The sequence below is a fragment of the Camelus bactrianus genome, chromosome 5 (assembly GCF_048773025.1).
Source record: "Camelus bactrianus isolate YW-2024 breed Bactrian camel chromosome 5, ASM4877302v1, whole genome shotgun sequence".
Lineage (NCBI taxonomy): Eukaryota > Metazoa > Chordata > Mammalia > Artiodactyla > Camelidae > Camelus > Camelus bactrianus.
In genome coordinates, this window is record NC_133543.1 from 38,679,364 (window position 1) to 38,702,149 (window position 22,786).

Sequence of the window (22,786 nt, forward strand, 5' to 3'; positions counted from 1 at the left end):
GCTTGTAACTCCTGCACATAAAACAATCTTTCAAGCAACACAAATCTATGCCTTGTGGATAAAAGAGAATATATGAATGAGATGCTAATGTAGTACAGGTGAACTGATCATAAGCTCAACAACACCAACCCAAAGAATATTTATGTCAAGTTGGACAAAATTCTAAATTGACATGCCATAAAGATGCAGCTGTCAAAATTAGAAAAGATGGCTTCTGGATGACAATCAGAACTTAATAATCAACAAGATGAAATTTAACAGAGATAAAACATGAATTCAAATGCCTCAGCACAAGATAGGTGAGTCACTTTTGCTAAAGGGCATCAAGCAAAGAGGAAGTTCACCAGAAATAAACGAATGAGATAATGAAATAAAAAAGGGACTATGCACACTTGACCAAAAATGGGAAGAAAGAGGGGAAGTATGTCAACTAGTAAAACAACAGTAAGCAATTTAATATTCACTATCTGTTACTTTATTTGAATCTTAGAACTATAGTACAAAGCAGGTATAATCACTAACCTCATTTTACAAATAAGAAGACCAAGACTTAGAAGGGTTACTAACTTGCTCACAGTGATTCAGGAAATAAATAATAAAACTAGAACAATTCAGTAATTTCTGCCTTTAAAAACCACATTTTACCCACTTTGAAATACTATTTCAAGTTTACTGTATTCAGGCACAGTCTAATTAGCAATAAGGACAGAAAAATTCCTGGCCAACCACTGAATATTGAGCCCTGTACTAACTGCTTTGCATCCATTCTTAGTTACTTTCTTTAATAACGTATGAGAGAAGTACCATCTATTATTTCCACTTTATAGAAGAGAATATGGTGCACAAGAAAGTAACACGCCCAAGGTAAGCTAGCTTAAGTTCACTACAACACTGTCCCAGCCCAAAGGTCCTACTAAGGGTCAAGGCTCAAGGCTCCAACTCTTTGCAGCAATAGAAACTGAATCATTTCAGACAGGAATGTAAATTTTGTAGTAATGTTTTAACCAATATATCAAATTCCTTTACAGAAGTCAATTTTGAAGTGACAAAAGTAATTTACCAGATAATTTTTTTTACTCTTTTTCTTCAAAAATATCTAATCTGAAACTTAATGTAAAACTATAATTTTTATCTTGTTCTGGCCAAAGCTAATAATATTTTAAAAAGAAAAATTTAAAACAAGTGTACCTCAATGCTGAGTATAAGATGAAAAGTGGAATAAAACATTAATAAATACCTCAACTAAATTTATCTTCATAGGACAAAGTATGACTTATGTAAGTAGTTATTAAGTATTGATAGTTATATTAGCATAGTCTATTCATAAACTCATTTTCCTACAAAATTAATACTTCTTTTTAAACGTAAGACCTCTCCAGAGCAGTAAGTAAATGCTGCCTATCAGAGACTTAGACTGACCTTGCAGAATTGGGGAAAACTTAAGAAAGACTTAAAGGTAAATTCTAAATGACCCAAAGCCAGGAAATTACTTTTAACCTTAAGGTTAGCTGCTTTGGGGTGGTGCAGGAATTATTAAGATATTCCGTCCACTGGAGCCTTAGCATGACTCTGCACTTTTGTCACATAACACCATTCCCAAAATTATTTTTCTTACTGACACAATTATTCTACTAATAAAAAATTAATGACACAAATGGCAGTTCTGAGAAATTAATCAAAAGTTAACAATTTTACAAATGATAAACTGTGCGTATATATTTGCAAAATAAGTGATTAAAAAATCATTACCTATAATATACAAAAATCTATTACAATCAGTAAGAAATGACAATCTAATGGAAATATAGACATGGCCATCAACAGAACTCAATACAGGTAATATAACTGGATGTCCATTTCATTAGTAAATCAAGGAAGCACACATTAAAATGACACCTTTTTACTTATCAAATGAACGACAAAGACTATTTGTGTACAGTGTTAAAAGGGTGTGATGAAAAGGGCAGTCTCATGCTACTGCTGGGAATGAAATTAGTATTAATTCTCTACATGAAGGCCATTCCCAATACCTTGGGCACTGAATGAAACTGGAAGGGAAAAAACGACTAAATCTAAACACTAAGCGGGCAAAAAAAATCGCCTCACGACTCTAAATAAGGAAAATAAGAAAAGTCAAAATAAAATCAGAATCGAGGAAGAGCACAACCAAAGACATATAACAGATTCACAATCAATTTCAAAATCTAGAGGAAATGATTTCCTCGTAAACTACTTTACCAAAATTTACCAAGAAGAAACACATCACAATGAACATTCCAATTATCACAGACACAACTGAAAGATACCCAACCAGATGATTTTACAGCAGAACCCTCTACATTAACCTTTAAAGAACAGAGAATTACAGCATCATTAATTCAGATCATAGAAAGAGATGAAAAGCTCTTTATTAATAACAGAACACAACAGAAAAGGTACCCCAAAAAGAGGCTGACATTGTTACTTATGAATATAAATGTAAGAATTTAAACAAAGTATTAGCCAGGAGAATACTACAACGTAGACACTCTGACAAAGTAGAATTTACTGTAGAAATGCAATGGTGGCTCAATTTTGGGAAATCTATAAAAAAGAAATTATTTCTACGAATAAACTGAAAGAGAACACCACATTACACTAATAGATCACACTAACAGACTTTATGATCAAATTACCTCCTGAAAATCATAATTCAGAAGTATTCAAAAAATAAAAATTAAAACAAAAATCCTGAAATAATACAGTAAGAAAAACACCTAAACAATAAAGGACAATTTATCAAAGACCAATAAGAATCATTCAAAAGCCACTTCCACTAAAACCATAACCAAAACATGAGTCTGCAACCACTGATTCAACAAATACTGCATGGCAATAAAATGAAATAATTGGTATAAATACTGGGAAAGAGATAAATTCTCTTGCCTTTAGTGCTAAAGACTCAAATGAAATCTAGTTAAACAACAACAACAAAAACTATTCTAATTATCCACGGACTCTGGTAATACAGCTGGCTACAGAAGAAATACACAAAAATCTCTGAATTGACAATAACTAGCTAGTAATAAAAATGGAAAAAATAGTCTATTCACAGCATAACAAATTGTTACAAGGTAAAAAGAAATAAAAATAGCTATGATTGCTATATGTCTCACCTATACAGAATTTAAAGCAAAACCGTAACGGTAAAAGTGGGCCTTCTATACTGATAAAGAGTTAAACACTTCAAAAACTTATCCTCAACATATATGCATTTATTCACAAATTAGCCTTGAAATACACAGAACAACAACAGAAAAATACGGAGAAAAAGATGACTAATCTTTTCAGTTAAAGATTTCAGTACACCCCTCTCCTTAGGTAGATTAAGCAGATGAAAGATACGCCAAATACAGAAATAACAAAGTAACTTTAAATTATCAGCACATAAAATACCCCTAAATTGGTCTTGAAATAGAATGTAAATGAAGCTTTAATAAAATGAAAAGACTCAACATCTAATAGACTGTGCTTTCTGATCATAATGCAAAAAGGTATGCCTTACAAAAAATAACTCACTCAAGGGCATGATCCATGAAAGAAATAATTGATAGGCTGAACTTAATTAAAATTAAAAACTGCTCTGCCAAACACAGTCAAAAGAATAAGAAAAGTCACAGAGAGAAATTATGTGCTAAAGATACATCTGATTAAGGGCTGTTAACCAAAATATACAAAAAACTCTAAGCTAACAATTAAGAAAATGAACAACCCAATTAAAAAATGAGTAAAATATCTTAACAGACACCTCACCAAAAAAGACAAACAGGTGCAAAAATACATATATGAAAAGATGTTCAACATCTTTATTACAGAGTTGTAAATTAAAGTAAGATACACTACACATCTATTAAAATGCTAAAAAGCTAAAACACCAACACCACCAAATGTTAGTAAGGATGTGAAGCAACAAGAACGCTCATTCACTGCTGGTGGGAAGTTAAAATGAACTTTGCCACTTTAGAAGACAATCTGGTAATTTCTTATAAAACTAAACATATTCTTATCATATGATTAAGCAATCATCTTCCTTGGCATTTAACCAATTGAGTTTAAAACTTATGCCCACACAAAAACCTGTACACCAATGTTTTTAGCAGTTTTGTTCATAATTGCTAAAACCTGGAAGCAACCAAGATGTCCTTTAGTAGGTGCATGGATAAATAAACTGGCGCATTCAGAAAAAAAATATTATTCACCACTATTATAATTATTTTGTTACTCAGTGCTAAAAAGAAATGAGCTATCAAGCCATGAAAAAAAATGGAGGAAACTTAAATGTGTATTACTAAGTGAATGAAGCCAATTGGAAAAGTTTATATACTATTATTACAAAAGGTTACATATGATTCTAACTATATGACATCAGAAAAAGATAAAACTATGGAAGACAGTAAAAAGACCACTGGTTGCAGGGGATGAGGGTGGAGGTGGGGACAGGGATGAAGAGGCTGAGCAAAGAGGATTTTTAGGGCAGTGAAACTATTCTGTATAACACTATCATGAGGGATATATGTAATTATACATTTGTCAAAATTTATAGAATGCACAACACCAAGAATGAACTGTAGTGCAAACTGAACTTTGGGTAATAATGATGTGTCAATGCATGTTCACAGATGGTAGTAAATGTACCACTCTGGTGAGAGAGGTTGACAGTAGGGGAAGCTGAATGTATGCGGAATAAGGGGGTATCTGCGAACTCTTCACCTTGCATATCAATCTAAAATTTCTCTAAAAAGTAAAGTCAATTTGAAAAAAAATCCCACATCTGGAAACCAAGAAAAACAAACATTTAATGACCTTTAAAAAAAAAAAAACAAATGAAGGAAAAAGAAACCAAGGTATTGAGAGCTAAATGACAATGAAAACCTTGTACGTCAAAACTTAAGCAACACAGTTAAGGATGTCTGGAAACCAGTGAGCAAAGAAGCTAGAAAATTAGTAAGAGAGTACGTAACCAAGAAGGAAGTAAAGACAGCAGAAATCAACTGAATAGCTACCCTCTCCCTGCATCAAAAACAAACAAACACCAAAGGAAAAAGAAACAAGGACAATGATAGCTATTATGATTTTTAAATTTAAGCTAAATAATTATTAAACCTAAAGAAAATAGATAAATATCTGGGAAAAAAATCAAAAGAAATTTAAAACTGGAAAAGTACAAAAACAGTAAAAAATATTATGTCCCTTAAATTTTTAGTTGTGTTCTATTAAGCATTAAGAAGTAAATTACTTGTTATTTATACAAGTTATTCTAGGGACCAGAAAAGAGAGGTTATTGCCCATACACAAGTAACCTAAAAAAGATACTAGCAAATCAAATTCAGAAGGAATTAAACACACGTGTGCACATATACATACCCTAAGCACACATAATGAATAACTAGGGTTCATGTTAGTAATGCAAAAATGGCAGTTTCAGAAAATCCACCTGTGTACTTTCACATTAACAGACTAGAGAAGAAATATGATACGATCATCTTAGTTGACACAGAAAAAAAACACTGAAGAATTTAAGAATAAGTACATATTGAATTCTATCAGCAAACCAGAAATAGAAGAAAACTTCAGCTTAATATAGATTATATACCAAAAAGCTATAATAAAAACATCATATTTAATGGAGAAATTTTATACATACTCCCTTTAGGAGAGGAAAAGAAGACAAGATGCCAGCTGATCACTGCTACTTCTCACCACAGTACTAGAGGTTCTGGCTGACACAATAATAGTGGACACAGAAATGAGGATCAAGAGAGAAGGAGCCAAAACTGTCATTTGAGGGTAATAGTATAACATACACAGAAAATCCACTAAGCAACAAGAGTTCAGCAAACCTGCTGGATAAGCACACAGAAAAATGATCATATAAAGTACTATAGAAAGATTCAAAATAGCACCAAATTTCATACAATATCTATAACCTAACAGAATGAAGGATGCACAAAGCTGTAACAGAGAATATTTAACACTATCATAGAACAGAGACATAAAAGACCTGACTAGAGCAGCTGGCCCTCTGTATCTGTAGATTAAACCAACCATGGACTGAAAATATTTTAAAAACTCCAGAAAGTTCCAAAAAGCAAACCTTGAATTTGCCGCACACTGGCAACTTTACACAGTATTTACATTGTATTTACAACTATTTACATGGTATTATAAAAAATCCAATGTCTGCAGCAACACTCCATCGAGCAAGTCTATTGGTGCCATTTTTCCAAAATCATGTGCTCACTTTGTGTCTCTGTACTATATTCTGGTTATTGTTTCAATACTTCAAACTTTTTTATTTTTACTTTGTTATGGTGATCTGTGATCAGTGATCTTTCAGTTATGATTCACTTAAGGCTCAAAAAAAGGTTAGCATTTTTCAGCAATAAAGTATTTTAATTAAGGTATGAACATTGCTTTCTTAGACATAATGCTACTGCACACTTAAAAGACTACAGTGTAGTGGAAACATAACTTTTATATGCACTGGGAAAACAAAAATTTCATGTGATTTGTTTTATTGTAGTATTCACTTTATTGCGGTGGTCTGGAACTGAACCAGCAGCTCTGAGGTAGGCCTACAGTGAGTACCTCAATCTGCTTAACACTGGCAGCAGGTGCTAGGTGGAAAAAAGTTATTTCTGTTTTGATAGCCTATCAGAATGACTGATTAGTGAGATCCAACCAGTTGACTAACTCTAATAAATGTGAAGAGAAGTAAAACCTGGATTTCTGACTGCAGAAGGCAAAAAGAATGGCAAGGTCAGCAAAGGAAACCAGGGGCAGCAGCTCTCTTGGGTCTGCTTGACTGCAGATCAGAGATTCAGGAATTTCTCTTGCCAGGTACGTGTTCACACCCTGAATTACATTCGATGTTCATCAGAGTTCTGGTTAGAGCCATGTTTTGCTGTCTTTAACCCAATGCTTATTTTAAGAGTTTAAAAGGAAGCTAATTTTGAACTAGTTCTTCATGTTTAGGAATACACAGCAAGTGGGACTACAGCAAACCAAAAAGCTTTTACAGAGTAAAGGAAACAGACTGAAAAGATAACCTTTGGAATAGGAGAAAATATTTATAAACCATTTATCTGGAAAGGGGTTAACATCCAAAATATGTAAGGAATGCCTACAAATCAAGGGCAAAAATCCAAAAATAATCCAATTACAGAAAGGGCAAAAAAGAAACAAAAATTGCTATCCGGTATATGAAAAGATGCTCAACATCACTAATCATCAGAGAAATGCAAATTAAAATCACAATGAGATAGTACTTCACACCTCTCAGTATGGCCATTATAAAAAAGAAAGAAAAAAAGGAAGGAAGGAAGGAAGAAAGGAAGAAAGGAGGAAAGAAAGAAAGAACAAAAGAACAAGCGTTAGCGAGGATGCATAGAAACTGGAACCCTTGTACACTGGTGGGGGATGGTAAACTGCACAGCTACTATGGAAAACAGTATGGAGGTTCCAAAAACAAAAAACAACAAAAACCCAAGCCAAAAACAAACAAACAAACAAAAACAAAACAAAACAAAACAAAAAACCCCACAACAAAACAAAACAAAAAAAAACCCCCACCAAGCTCATAAAAACAGATAACAGATCTGTAGTTGCCATGAAGAAGGGTGGTTTGCAGGAGTGGGAGAAATGGGTGAAGGTAGAGGAGTATAAAGTACAAACTTCTAGCTATAAAATAAAAAAGTCAAGAGGGATAAAATGTATAGCATAGTGACTACAGGTGACAGTACTAAATAGCATCTTTGAAAGTTGCCAAGAGTAAAACTTGAAAATCCTCCTGCGAAAAAAAAAGTTATAACTATGTATGGTTGAGGGGTTAACTAGACTTTGTTAGTTAGATAATCATTTTGCAATGTATACAAATATCAAACCATTATGCTGTACATCTGAAATTAACAATGTTCTATGTCAATTATACCTTAATAAAAAATAAAATATAAATGAAGAATGTGAAAAAAGAAAGAAAAACACACAAAAAGCTACACACAAAAATTCACAAGCCTTTCCCACAAGACATAAGATAAATGTCTTATGACGTATATCAAAGTGAGCACCTACTGGGGAGGGTGGACTGGAGTAAAGATGAAAAATAAAGAGAAAAAATATGAGAGACTCTCCATGGATCAGTAATAATGACCATAATCTGAAAAGCACAAGTAAACTTAATTTGTGTACCTGAAGTCTGAAAAGAATAATAAATTTTTTAAAAAAAAGCAAGTTTTCAAAAAAAAAAAAACCCCAATGTTTTTGGATAGGGAATTTAAAAGGTATAAAAATGTGCCACTCTAATCATAAAAAATATATTTGATCAGGAATAGAGAAACAGAAGAGATGGAAAAGAAAATTCAGAAATAGATGCCAGAATATGTGAGATTTTAATATATGACAAAAAAGATACTTTCATTAAGTGAGGAAGAAAAGGTTTTACAGACAACTGATACAACCAAAATACTAACTATGGCAGTTCTCTCATAGTAGGAAAACTTAGGGTGAAATTTGCTTTCTTCTTTTTAACTTATGTCTGCCTCATTCTCTCCTAGTGAGTCCATGTATTTAAATAAGCAGCAAAAACATGAAGCTATCATTAGTCAAAAATATAAACAGATACTTATAACGGAAGAATACCAAATGGATATTTTATAACCATTCAGCTTTTAAAGTAAAAGATAAAAGAAAATTTAAAATATTCAAATACAATTCTTTGAATTCAAAAGTTCACAATTCTTTCCCCCAAAATTTAAAATATTAACATACTTACAACTAATTTAGTTTTCTGCATTTTCTCAACCATAACATGGGAGTAACAGCTACCTCTCAGGACTGTTGTTGTGATTAAATGAGAGTGCACACATAAACTCTTCACTGATCCTTAAGGAATTTAAAAAAACTCTGGAGGCTAAAGAATAGCGCTATTATCCACAAACATAAAATAGCCATATTTAAGTGACACTTCAGGCTTCCATTATTTTCCCAAATACTATAAAAATGTATGAGTAAAGAGTATATAAAGCATTAACAAGAACTAGAAGACTACAACCTTAAAATCAACTATTGAGGGAAAAAAGGCTGTACAATGGTATCATTCTCTCCGTTCCTAACAAAAACCAAGCAATTCTGAATATTCTTTTTGTCATACTGATGCTGTGTTAAGGAAGGTATAAGCAAAAAAGTATTTTAAACTACTATATATTAGGAAAAGTCTACACTAGGTTTACAGTAATGAACAAGGGTATGTACACTTTTGTAATATAAAGGAGTACTTTCCAAAGTAATGCAGAACTGAAAACTATCAATTACTGTGTGCCTACAAGTCATTTCCCTTCTAATTGCGATAAGGAGAATTCAAATCCTTGTAAAAACTGATAATATATCTGATTCCCATACCTCTCATTAAGTCCTACAAAAGTAAGATTTAAAAATAAACTATTAAAAAGTTCTTCAACCTTTGACATAGGAAAGAAAGGAAAAGGGTTCAACTTAGTAGATAATCTCTAAAACAGAAACAAGGATCAATATAGTACGCTAAAGAAGGACAATGAAATAAACATATTCCAAAGATACTTACTGCGCCTGATGTTGCACCTAAAAAAAAATATCGGGAGAGAACAATATTATAATGTGATAAATCACGCTTTCATTTAACAGTTTTGTAATATTTATTCATATTATTTTCACCCCCCTATCCTGTCACATTAAATATCCTAAGACTGCTTTCTCCTTCCCACAAAATAAACAGCTATAGTGCAAAGCATTTTCAGAATTAAGTTGGCACTTTACTTTGAACTTTCAGTCTGTAAACTCACTTGGAGCCATGAGAAGTATTCACACCTTTACCTTCTGTTTCTCCTCTCCTTGCTATTATAGGTGTCTATCTTGACTAATTCCTGTTTTTGTGCTATATTACTTAGGTACAGTACTGTCTCAGACCTCTGATTCTATGTTCTAGACTTCTGGCAACTTCGACTATCTAGTTTCCAGACTTGTGCTGTACAACACAGTATCCTTTAGCCATTACATACTCCTGTTTAAACTAAAATTTAAATAATCAAGATTAAATAAAATTTTAAAATTCAGTTCCTCCTCTGCACTACCCACATTTCCAGTAGTCAATAGCTACATGTGGCTGTGGGTACTGTACACAACAGTGCAGATTACAGAATATTTCCACCACAGCAGAAAGTTCTACTGGATGGTACTATCCTAAACCATTACCAAAACCCCTTTAAGACATAAGGGGAAATTCACATTAGTCACAAAGATCATATGAATAATCTTTAACTTTAGAAACTAGTAGCTTAAAACCACACGCAATAAAGAAAACAAAAGACTGTGTAAAAAGGAAACAAAACTAAGTAATACATATACCCGGAGAGCAGTCAAAAGAAGCTAGTATGGAACATCAATAACAGAATCAAAGCATTTAAAAACTAATTAAAAAAGAAATCTGAAGTAATTTCCCAGGGTTATTTAGGGTAATAGTAACAAGCTGCAGATGGCTAGAAAGGTTAACATACTATTCTAAGGTATTTCAGAACATCATTATAGCTTAAATAATGAAATCTGGGAAACATCTTAAAAAGATCAATTATGGCTCACATAAATCTGCAGAAAAGCACAGAGTGCATTTTAAACATGTTTCAACCCATAATATTAAAACAAAAAATGTTTTGACATAAACATAGAGAATAGGTCAACATGTGGAATATTAACTTTTGTGGAATATTACTTACTCAAGTATAATTGAAGCATTATTATTACATGTTAAAGTTACACTAATCTTAATAAACACTAATAGGTAACTGGCTGGAAAAAAAAAATTACCTGCACTGTTTACAAGGACCACCTAGGTACTAGAAAAATGACAGTGAAGTAGTCCAGAAGTTTGAGAGTACACAATCTGTATCTGAAGTATGGAGTTGTTATCCCATCCTACAATGTTTGTGGAGTATATACATGGACTTAACCAGAATTTTCATTCAAATGTTCTGTGAGTACCTACTGTGTTGAGAGATCACTGTAATAGATAACGAAAATTCAGATCATCCAGCTTTTCAAGATAAGGTCAATCTTTGTGTAAAAGGAAAAATTCAATCTCTATGTAAGCCTGCAGACTGTAAACATTAGCAACTAAGCATAAAGTTTAAAAACATTGTGTGGGCCAAAGTATATCTGTAGACCAAATTTGGCCCCAGAACTCTTCATCTAAAATTGTGATAATTTCTTATGGATTTAATTATGAACACTATTCTTATTTTTCATTGCGAAAAAAAAAAAAAAATCAAGAGCTGACTACAGAGCCTGAGAAACACAGCCTTGTTCCTCACTATAATACAGTTGCTACTGTCCAAATGAAGTTAATATATACTCCCATATATGGTATACATACCTGCTGCTACATCCATATTATTTACTCCTGGCTGTAAGAAGAAAAATGAAATTAGTTAACAACATTCACCTTGCTTAAACTATATTTTATATAAGAGCCTCATTAAACTTAGTCAATCAGTTCCCCCTATGTAGTAATTCTCAAGCCTGTGGCTCAAAGATTCTTAGTTAAGTTTTAGTTGTCTCAGTTCCCTAAGCTTGCTATAAATTGTAAAAAATCTCAGTAACCTGGAGCTACTGAAGCACTCTTAAGTATTATTTTTACATGATCATCAGTTATATAAAGATACACAACCCTTTACCCACAATTCTAAGATCCAAAAAGCTCTGAGAATCAAGTTGTTTTTTTTTTTTTTTTTGGTTCTGCACCAAAACTCATTATAGTGGCACAATCTATACTGAATGACATGAGCTCTTTATAGCCTGATTTATCCCACATCAGTGTATCTGTTAAGTTTTGTTTTAGAAATATTGTGTTAGAAATTAAAGAGCACTGCTCAAGACCCCATGGAAAATGTATGCATATTATATATCACAGGCAATGTATTATTTTACAACATTAAAAAAATTTTGAAATGTATCTGGCCCTAGGGGCTTTGGGTAAGATTCTGCAAACTTACTATCCCACTGGAGTATGCCATATCTGTTCAAAACAACCAGTAGGCTATCAGGTAATAAAGAAGTAAGTCATGCTAATCTGAATTATCATAATGATTTTTATATTGCTGTACTATCCAATAAGGGTGATAAAACTATTCAAGGATTTTTCTAAGTAATGTGCCACAGTTGAAATCTCATGAAATGTAGATTTCAAATGAAATCTTTGATTTCTAAATCTAAGATCTAGTATTAAATCACATCATACCAATTTTTAATTAGTACTCAAGTAAAGCAAAATGTCTACTCTTTAAGATTAGAATGTTATAAAACCAATGAAAAGCTTCTGGCTGACAAGTTATGCTTTTTAGAATTCTAGTCTTATTTAATGTAGAATTAACTTACTAACTAAGGATGTACATCTATTACAATATAAATATAGGGGAAAATGTAACTGCCTATCATTCAAGAAACTAAAAATAGAAGTACATGTAATTCTCACCTTACATTATAGTTCTCAGGAAGCACTTAAAAAGTAACAAAACTGCCTATAAAATACACATTATTTCATATATAAAAGTAATTAAAATATCACAGAAAACAGTTATTTTCACAAGATTACCGGTAAGGCAGGCTGCATGGAAGCCTGAGACATATGAGACATCATCATTCCAGGCATTACTGAAGACATCATTCCAGGCATCTAGAACAAAAGTAAAAAAAGGTTACTATAAGACCAAAGCACTTAATATGATTTTAAGACTCTATCTGGTTATTAAAGCTAACATGTACAACTTAAGATTAAAACCCAGTAAACACTATCCTATGTGGATAGTATGCTTAGTAAGTGCTTGTTGAATGAATGAAGTATTTTATCTGTCAACAATCTATTTTAATACTTACATCATAATCTACATGTATAGTCAAAATTATTTTACAATTTAAAAGTTCAGATTATTATGTCATTTCTAACCTAAATTTAAGAATAATAATCTTTTAATTTTAACTCAACACATATTTTTCTCCCTTCTTTGGCAAGGCAAAGATTTCTTTTCAATATTTCTCATCTTTGATTTTTAATATCTATATTAAATAAATTTACAGCCATCTGGTCTTTTAAAAAATTCTAGATCAAAAGTGATTGTAATTCAGTGACTTTAAACAAATACATTAAAAAACTTTCAAACTCAAATTACATCTATGCTTTCTCTTGTAAAGAAAAAATAAAGCACATACATGCATATCTAAAGAAAGCAAGCTTGGGAGCTTAATCTCATCTACCAATGATTGCCATTGAAATCTATGAGTTAATCTTTGCTACCATGTATGAATAAAAATCATGAAGATTAACATAAAGTTCCAAAGGATTCTGACCCAATGTTTGTGTATGTTAGTACAATCTCACATAGTAATTTTGATTTTAATACGTGAGAAAAACATGAAGGGAGATAAAAATTATTTACAACAATCACAGGTACTAGAACAAAGTAACCAGTTTATTCAACAGTTTCAAATTAGATGAGCGATTTGAGAAATCAGAACAAAAAAAAGAAGCCTATTGGTCAATATGAATATATAAATCCTACTACTAAAAGTAAAAGGGAACACTCCAACACTGACATTTATTACTTGTGAAAGTCAACTCATAAAGCAAAACTAGGCTAAATTACCACTAAAATGAAGTAGCATAGTATTAATGGATGAAAGAAACAAATACACAGAAGTCTTTTTGTTCCTCAAAATGGTAAATTGTTTCAACATCAGTAAATAAGAACCTGAAAGAAGACCGTGCCTAGAACTTGAAACACAAGGGCAAATAATAAGTTTTGTTTTGTTTTGTTTTTTAAGTACAGAATTTGAAAACAAAGCACTTGAAAAGCCTCTAAAACCCAGACTAAAAGAATTAGAGCTAGGCTTTTTCTCCTTCTTGCCCTAGTAGATATACCCTCACAATTAATTCTGCTTTAGGCTAAGAGCAAAGTCTATTTGAATTCTTTAAGTACTAAGTAACTAATTACGGGGAAAGCTTGGTGGGCAACAAAGACAAAAAAGGCCTGCTATTTAAAATGGCCTGGGAGGGAGAGTACAGCTCACTAGCAGATCGCGTGCTTAGCATGCACAAGGTCCTTAGCATTCCCAATACCTCCAATAAATAAAAAGGACTGTAGGTAAAACCAAATGCTAGTAACGTATGCAAAAACTAGAATTCAAAGCTAAATGGAAAAACTGAAATTGGAAAACTTAAGAGAAAAATGAATAAGTATTTTCTCACAGGAATTAAAGACATTTAAAAAGTGGGGTAAAAAAAAAAGTGGGGTAAAATCTCCATCATACAACAGAACATTTCCACATTGACAGCAGTACAAATGATTACAAATGAATGTAATTTCAAACTGAAATACTACTTCATAAGATACACAGCAATCAAATCCCACTTAAAAACAAAGCACAAACAAGCTTACATATAACAAGTTTACTAGACCAGGTTAATGACACTGCAAACAACACATGAAAAGTCATTAAAGTAGAGAATTTGACAGTTCTCTCAATTGTTCTTCCCACACTTCAAACTTTAAAACATCTAAAAAATTTGCCTTTAGACTAGAACTCATGGTATTGGTTATAAAATGAGATTTAACATCAAATTAAAAGCTAAAATTTCCCTCTGCATCTCTGTTAACTAGTTAAGCTTGTTCAACCCGACAAACATTAGCAAGTTTCTTAAACTACGTACATGAATATTCTAAAAGTAAATAGATCATTAATGTAATTCTAAAGCAAAACTGTGATATTACCACAAAACCAAAGGACAAAAAAATAAATATGCAAAATATTGTTTCTTATGAAAAGTTATTACAAGAATCTGATAAAATTAAGAGTTCTTCCAGAGGCTTGAGCATCATAAAAAAAGCTTGTTTCCCAAAGCCTGAAGAAAATATTTGATAAAAATATTATGATTTCTATTATTCATTAATTCTAAGGTACACCTAACATAGAGATGCATATGACAACCCATCTGACTGAAACTGAATTTTTTTCAGAGGATTTTTCTTGACTCAGGCCAGTCACTTGGCAGTACCATCAATCTGAGAACATTAAAAATGTCTAAGTTATATTTATTTATTGTTTTAACACCACACTGATAATGGGAATCCAGGCTGCAAGCTTGAGAGAACTGGCTTATGGTTCAAATTCCCAGAAGTGATTTTCCCCTCCCTTTGCCCAATAACCAAAGTTGAGATATTCAAGTTACTTTGTTGTCCCTTTTTGCTTTTGCTTCACATAGAGGGAATAGCCTTTGGTGTCCCAGCTTTATTTGTAGACTTCTCATTTTAGGGTTTTTGTTCCTCACTTATGGAACATAATATAACGGAGTGTCTCATTAATGATGAGCTCTTAAGTTCAACGGTAAGATGTTGATTCAAAATGGTCAAAGGGAAAAATTCTTAACACAGTTGCTACAATATTGTCACAGTAAACTTCATAAGCCAGACCATTCTTAAGGTTACAAAATGGTAATTCAAACTAAGCTTAATGTGAAGCACACTATAAAATTCACTAATCTTATACAGCTTCACAAATTTCCATTTAAGCTACTTTAACAAATATATTAAATGCTATAATTAAGAATTTTTAGCTGTTAGGAGACAGAGAAAGAATGGCCAGGGTGAAAAACATGTCTGCGAGACATAAGCTAAATTGCCTAAAATATTAAACATCTAAATGTAATAAACACTTTGGCACCTTTAAAAAATAATTCAGATGTACTATTTGATATACTTTATTCAAAGTAGCCAATGATTTGTGTGTGATATGTTTCTACTTCTCTTCTTGTAATAATAAAAGTTAAATCAATTATCAACATGCTTTCAGAAGAATCACCCATTTGAAGAAAAGTTTAAAATGGGTAAAAACTACAGAGCACCATACAATCTGCTCAGTCATCCTTAGCATCCCAGTTTAGAAAATTCCTGCTAGATAAAAAGCATGATTCACAATATGATTCTAAATATTTTAATTAAGATATGATTCTAGATATTTTAATTATTTAAAAAAGGTATAGTAATAGAAGCAATCCTATCGATGCTATAGCAAATTAGCTATACAAAATGTAAAGTAAATCAGCTCAATTTTATTATGATATGAAAATAAAGGTGTACATCTTCACATGGGCACCTCAAAATTCTTTTTCTTTATAATTATTTACTGAAGTTTTTTCCTGCTGACATAACGTATCTTTTGTCTAAATATTAACTCTTAAATTTGGTTGATTTTTAAAAAGTAAACTTGCTGCAAAACTATGGCTGCAAACTGTAATAAGTTTGATTCTTTTGCCTTTCCAATGTGCTAAAGTCAAATCCTGCAAGCACACTCTATAGAGGCTATCAATATTAAGTAGAGTATATAAAAATAACTATTTCCTATACCACTAACTTATCTTATAAGCAAATACATGAGTGAATGCAAAAAATTAAGTTTTGAATAAACACAAAAATACATCTTTGAATCAAAGTATTCATTCAATTGGAAATAAATATAAATACCTGTTTAAAGCATGTCTTTAACAAGTAAGTGCATGGGTTTTGGGGCAATCATTTAACCTTACATCCTCTTTATCTACATTTACATACAAATTCAAGAAACTTGTCATTTTCTGACATAAGAAACATTTAGATAAGCAAAAAGTTGGCAATATTTGCATAAACTGTTACCACATTGACTAAAATCTTACTATTTAATAAGTGAAATGTCAGTATTCAAAATTACTTAGTTTGGTAAATTCTCTCAACTTGGACAGTTTAGACTTACTGAAGTATACACTATTCCTTCAGATTCTAAGGAGGTTAGTTTACTGATATAATCTCATGGCTCAATGGTATAATCTCATACTGCAATACAGGGAAGCAGCCTAGTACAATTATTAAGTACACTCTGGAATCAGACTGCCAGAATTCCTATCCCAGCTTGGCCACTCACCAGCTGTGTGATCCTGGACTAATTTACTTAACCTCTCTGGGCTTCAATTTCGTCACCTCCAACAAAGGGGAAAAACAGCACTCATCTGATAGGACTACTGTAGAGAATTTAAATGGGATAAACATGAATATAGGAAGGCACTTAGAACAGTGTTCAATAAATGAAAACTGTTTTATTACCACTGCTCTCCTTCAACTCATATAATGAAAGTCTCATGTTGCCCCTTATCTTATTTCCTAGCTATCTGTTATACAGGCACTTCAGTTCTTTAAAGGCATCTAATAAATACTGTAAAACCAACACCTTCAACAGAATTCAACACATGTAACAAGAAGTCAATTCCAGATTAAGCATTACATTTAGTGCTGCCTCTTCAACGTCACTTTACAATTCACTTAAGTTTCTAGGCCTTACTATTCCTATCCATAAATTGGACATCCAACTAGCCAAGCCACTTTTCAGAGTCAGGAGTATCAAATTCAATAGGGTGTTATGAATCTCTCAACTGATACACAAACATGGTGATAAAATATAATTCTAACACAGATTTAGGATCACAATTCTAGTCCCTGAAAACTTAAAAAAAAGAAAAACCAAAAAACTATGTGAAAAAGGACCAAGTTGTTTAAATTAGTTACTGATACTTAGCCTACTTAGGCCACTGTCTCTTACTAAACCCCAAACTAACTTCTTAAATGAGGGTACAGAAAATATAAAGAGATATCCACTGGGTGTGGATATGTGACACAAAAACTTAGAAAAGGAGCTGAATGAAAATGAACTGTATCATTTGATTTTTTAAAAGCTCTAAACATACTGGGATACACAAACAAATTGTAGTGTCTCAATTTAGTCACACAGAATTAAAGACTTTATAAAACTTACTCTAAAAAGTCATCTAAGCCTCCTTTTGGACACAAGCTAAGACACAAGTATAGAGGGACACAAGACTATTACTATCTCCTTCCCCAATTCCTTTAAACTAGATTCAGTTGTTTATTTAGCTAAGTCATTATATATTTCTCTACATAAAACTTTTAGTTTCCTCTCAATTGTGGGCACCTTTAGGACAAAGAGCATGTTTAATTTATTTATGTACTACTACTAGAGGACAGTTATACAGACGTAACAGAAACTCAAACACTGTAGTAGACTTTATGACCAGTCCTTATATCTATATGAGAGAAAGTAATCTTCTATTGTATTTATCAAATATATGGTCGTAAATATGTAATGATCTTGCTATTACTTAAAAAAAAAACACCTTTCAAAGAAGTAATAACTTTCTCGATACCTGATGCTCAAAGAAACATATACCAAGATCATATACCACGTAAGAAACATACCAAGTAAGAAAGAAGCAGATAGAAGTAGGTTTTCTCTCAAGCCCATCATGCAAAATACTACATCAGTATTAACCACTAATTACAAGTAACTTTCTTTAGTAAGCAAAAGAAACATGATTATTTGACATGTCTAGAAGTATCATGACAGTCAAATCAGCAGTTAAAAGATGAGTAAACATTTCAGCTAGGCATCTAAGTAATACATGTAAGTTCGTTGTGTGCAGGGTATATACATCATTCAACTTTATACTAATATCACAGCCAAGAAGAATTTCTACTAACTAAAATGGATACTGTCTACTGACAACTGACAATGGAAATATGAAGGTATGAAAATAGGAAATAAGAATGAAAGACTAATGACAACTTTATATGAGACAGTATATACCTATTCATTCCTACTTAAAAATCTTTACAACTTAGACCTGTTACTTCTCTAGGTAAAAAACAAAAACTAGTACACAGCTATGGATTCATACATATTTGCCAAATCTTTATTATCTTACTGATATACTACTTCATGATGATTGGAAGTCACGTCATCAGCACATCTAACAAACTCATTTAACCAATAGGTTAACCTGTTGAGATTTGTTCTTTTTCCTTTTTGATTCCACTACTTAATGAATACACTTGTCGCACACTACAAGCTGCTTAATTTATGTGCATTAATAATACTAACTTATTTCGATGTGGCCTTTTTCTCCTGAAGAGCAGACCAAATGGATAAGTGGCCCCAATTTACCATTTCTCACAAAATGCTAATTTCATGGAACGTTAATTCCATGCAATGTGCTAGACAAAGCAAAACAAACAACAAGGGGGTAAGGTAGTGTGGAAGTGGGGGAGGGGAAGATGGCTAAATAAAACCAAGAAACATTGAGTAAAAAGTTTTAAAAGGCTTCTGCAGGACCTCTTAGCATCTTTAGAAAATACTGTGCCCTTTGAATTGCAAAGGGGGAAGGGGTATAGTTTATTTTTATAAAGTTACAGTCTTCTTAGATCCCTCCAAGTAATCCCCATATACGCAGAAACACTAATCAAGCTGAAGTTTTTGAATAGATGAGTTCATATTTAAACGATTTGCTATCTAAAGATAAGCAAAATAAACTTATCTTCTAGTATTATTAGTGAAACCTATCAAAATTTAAGTATAAACACAGCCCAAAAGTTACACTAACACAGTAGGTATGGGTCAATCTATTTTTTAAAATGTACTCACCTGGGTAATGTAAACACATACAGAAAGTTACATAGATTCAATAATCTATGAGCAGATAACCTTAGGAAAAAAGTCTCTGTTACTGGCTAATGTCCAACTCAATGGAAAGGATTCAAAAGTGAGGGTAATTCAAAAGCAACAGCAACAAATCAATTTATCAAAGTAGCCAGATAAACCTAAGATACCAATATGTTAGATTTCTCTGGAATGCCTTTACTCCAAATCATTATTTTTCCCTAGGGTATGGAAAAATTTGTGGTAAAAATTAAAGAGATGATCACCAATGAAGCCACAGAGACAGAAATACATTTGCCTATAATTTAAAGTGGATGTAAGCAATTGTTTTATTCACCAAACAAAACAATGTATTTCATCCTATTTATCATCCATTTCTGACAAATGAAAAAGCAACAGTAGAGGCATACACTGAAAACAGTAAATGGTAACAATGTAAAGTCATAAGTAAGTACTGAAAACAGTCATGTGCAACACTAACTTCCTTGCTTATATTGTAGAAAACAAGTATATGTGTTTATTTCATTCATTCAACAAGTATTTTACTGAGCACCTATGATGTGCCAAGAACTGTGCTCAGCACATACAGACTTCTTAAACATAAAGAATATAGGCCCTGCCCTCTACGAGCTTACAATCTATTACCTATTGGGAAGCCACAGCAAACAAGCCATGAAACAAATCAGTAACTAAGTGCCAAAATAAGTGAAATAGTAAGAGTTATGGGCAGAACACATATGATTTTATTTTAATAATCTGGAGGGTAAGTGTATACTGGGCAAATTTATTACTAAGGACCTCCTGGAGAAGGCAGGACTTGAAATGGCAGAACTTAGATAAGTAAAGGGAAGTTCATCATGGTCGTGAGCTGGGGGCAGGATGGCGGAGGGCAAGAAAAACAGCATAAGCTCTGTTGTTAACTAATATAATCACTCAAGATAACATGAAAAGACAAGTCTGGGTTCAAAATAGGGAATGTTAAGACCAGCAGCTCAGAATCATGCCTTGGATTATACTAAGGGAGATCACTGAAAGTTAAGTTGTGGAATGTAGACATTATGCTATAGGCACAGAACAACACCAGAAGTTTCTAGGCAAGGAATAACCTTCTGAAATCTAAGAGAATTGTTTTAGGGGGAGCAGGCTTGGAGCAAGAAAAACAGCTCAAAAGTTATGAAGAATATCCTAGGCATAGGAGTGTAACGACTTAAGCTCAGATGGCAGCAGGAATAGAAATAAGATGTATAAAAACCTGCCTTACTCAATATGAGAACAAGAAAATCCAATTTGTCTGTAAAGAACAATTATTCATTTATCAGTTTATTGAACAAAGAAAAGTGTTGAATAATTAGAATTAAGGAGGCATTACTAACAATTTTCTGTTCTTTTATTTCAATATTAACCCATAAAATCTTATATAGATATCCCCTATTCTTATCAAATGACCTAAACTGAATCATAGGCTGTTAGAGCTGAAAGGGACCACAAGTCTTTTACTCTACTCTTCTCATTAAAAAAAGAAAATTAAGAATGAAAAAAGGAGCCAGGTAAACTTATCGGGGCTTAAGAGAAGGCAAAATCATCTGTAATAAGGATGGTTTATATGATAGAAAAGACAACGAGAAAGAAGTGAAAATATTTTAAAGGCAAAACATTATTTACTATACACACGGAGAAAGATGACAGCTTCACACATAATTATGTCTTAATACAAATCTCTACTAGAAATTTGACTACTGCTACCACGCAGGAAAATTATTTTACTACTATGGTTTTTCAACCAATGATAAACTATTGTTTAGCTCATATATTAACATTTATACAACTTGTAAGGTCCCTTTCCCAGCTGTAAGATCCTATAATTCTGTAAAAGCAGAAGCACAACTTTCCTACATGAAATTAACATAAAATAAGAAATAGGCAAGTTTAACTTAAAGGATAGATAATTGAGATAAACTTGAAAGAATATTATTAAGCTCTACTTGATAATTTCTAAATATTTATTACTACCAACAGATTCAGCCTGAATTCTATAAAGGGCATTCTAGGTTATCTCCTGAATTAAAACAAAAGAAAACACACTACTTTAATATAAATAATTTGCTGCATGTCAGAAAGTGCAAGCTCTGGCTTCTGTAGATTGTTATTATATCCAGTCTGCATATCATTTTACAAACAAGTTTTAATGTCATGTTCAGTAACATTCCAAAGACTATAATCATTTTGCAAGTAAGACCGCCACCAATTTTCATCCTCAGCTGGTCCCAGAATGCAATCGTAATGTGAACTAGGCAATTTACATGAAGGTACTCATAACCTTCAGTCCCAAAGTCTAAAGCATTTGTGAATTAACTTTTTAAACTGGATGGCAGAACTCTATCAACTCTGTGTCACCATAGCAAGCTGTAAAGGCACCCTGCTTCTTCTCATTATCTCTGACCACTTACTACTCATTAATACCTCTGACGGTGGGTAGACAGAAGAAATGATGCAGAAAAAACAATTAATTTTGCTAATTATCAACTTTTATTTTAAGGTAGCTGTTTATAGTACTTTAAATTAATTTCTGGATTACATGATAATTTATATTATCTATGCTCCCACAGCCTGTTATCAAAGCTAAAATAAGAATTTGTTTTACCAAGATTTGGGCCCCATATTTGTTAGATATCAAGAGGGAAAAAAAGGAATAAGCTAAGGGAAAAAACAGGGATTCTCCTGAGTCTCTCAGAGCTGGACTGTTAAATCATTCATTCATTATTCTAACAGGAGCCAACAGAAAGAGACAGATTCCTAAACATCTAAATAGCCAGGTACACTTAAAAGCACATAGCATATACTGGCCTAGGAAAAAAGCAGAAGAAAACCACAAGGTAAAATTCAGAGTATTTGAATGGATGTATACTAAGTAGTAAGTAACCTTACTAGGAAGATGGTCACTATATAGTTAAAGAGAAAGGGCCATAAAGCAAACTGTGACCAGCTTATGTCAATGAGATACGTGTGAGTGCCTAAAAAAAAAATAAAATCTGCATTTTACTAGAAATGACTAGCTGGTATCTTGGTTTTGGTAGTGCAACAGCACCAATTCAGCAAGGGTAAGCAGGTCAATCCCTTGCAAAACTTACCTTGATTGGCCCAATGGAAACAGAAGGCCCCAGAAAAGAGAGAAGCATCTGGCAGTAGCAAATTG

General features: G+C 32.5%; 1 protein-coding gene across 8 annotated transcripts in view; it reads right to left on the minus strand.

The window, feature by feature from the left end:
- PRPF40A (pre-mRNA processing factor 40 homolog A) overlaps positions 1-22,786 on the minus strand; it is a 47,409-nt gene that overhangs the window by 21,118 nt on the left and 3,505 nt on the right. For all 8 annotated transcript variants that reach the window (XM_074363668.1, XM_045504954.2, XM_010967871.3 and 5 more), the window contains 3 exons: positions 12,656-12,736; positions 11,438-11,468; positions 9,617-9,633 (listed from right to left, as the gene is read on the minus strand). In XM_074363668.1, the coding sequence (XP_074219769.1) occupies positions 9,617-9,633; positions 11,438-11,468; positions 12,656-12,736 (129 nt within the window). The remainder of the gene's footprint in view (positions 1-9,616; positions 9,634-11,437; positions 11,469-12,655; positions 12,737-22,786) is intronic.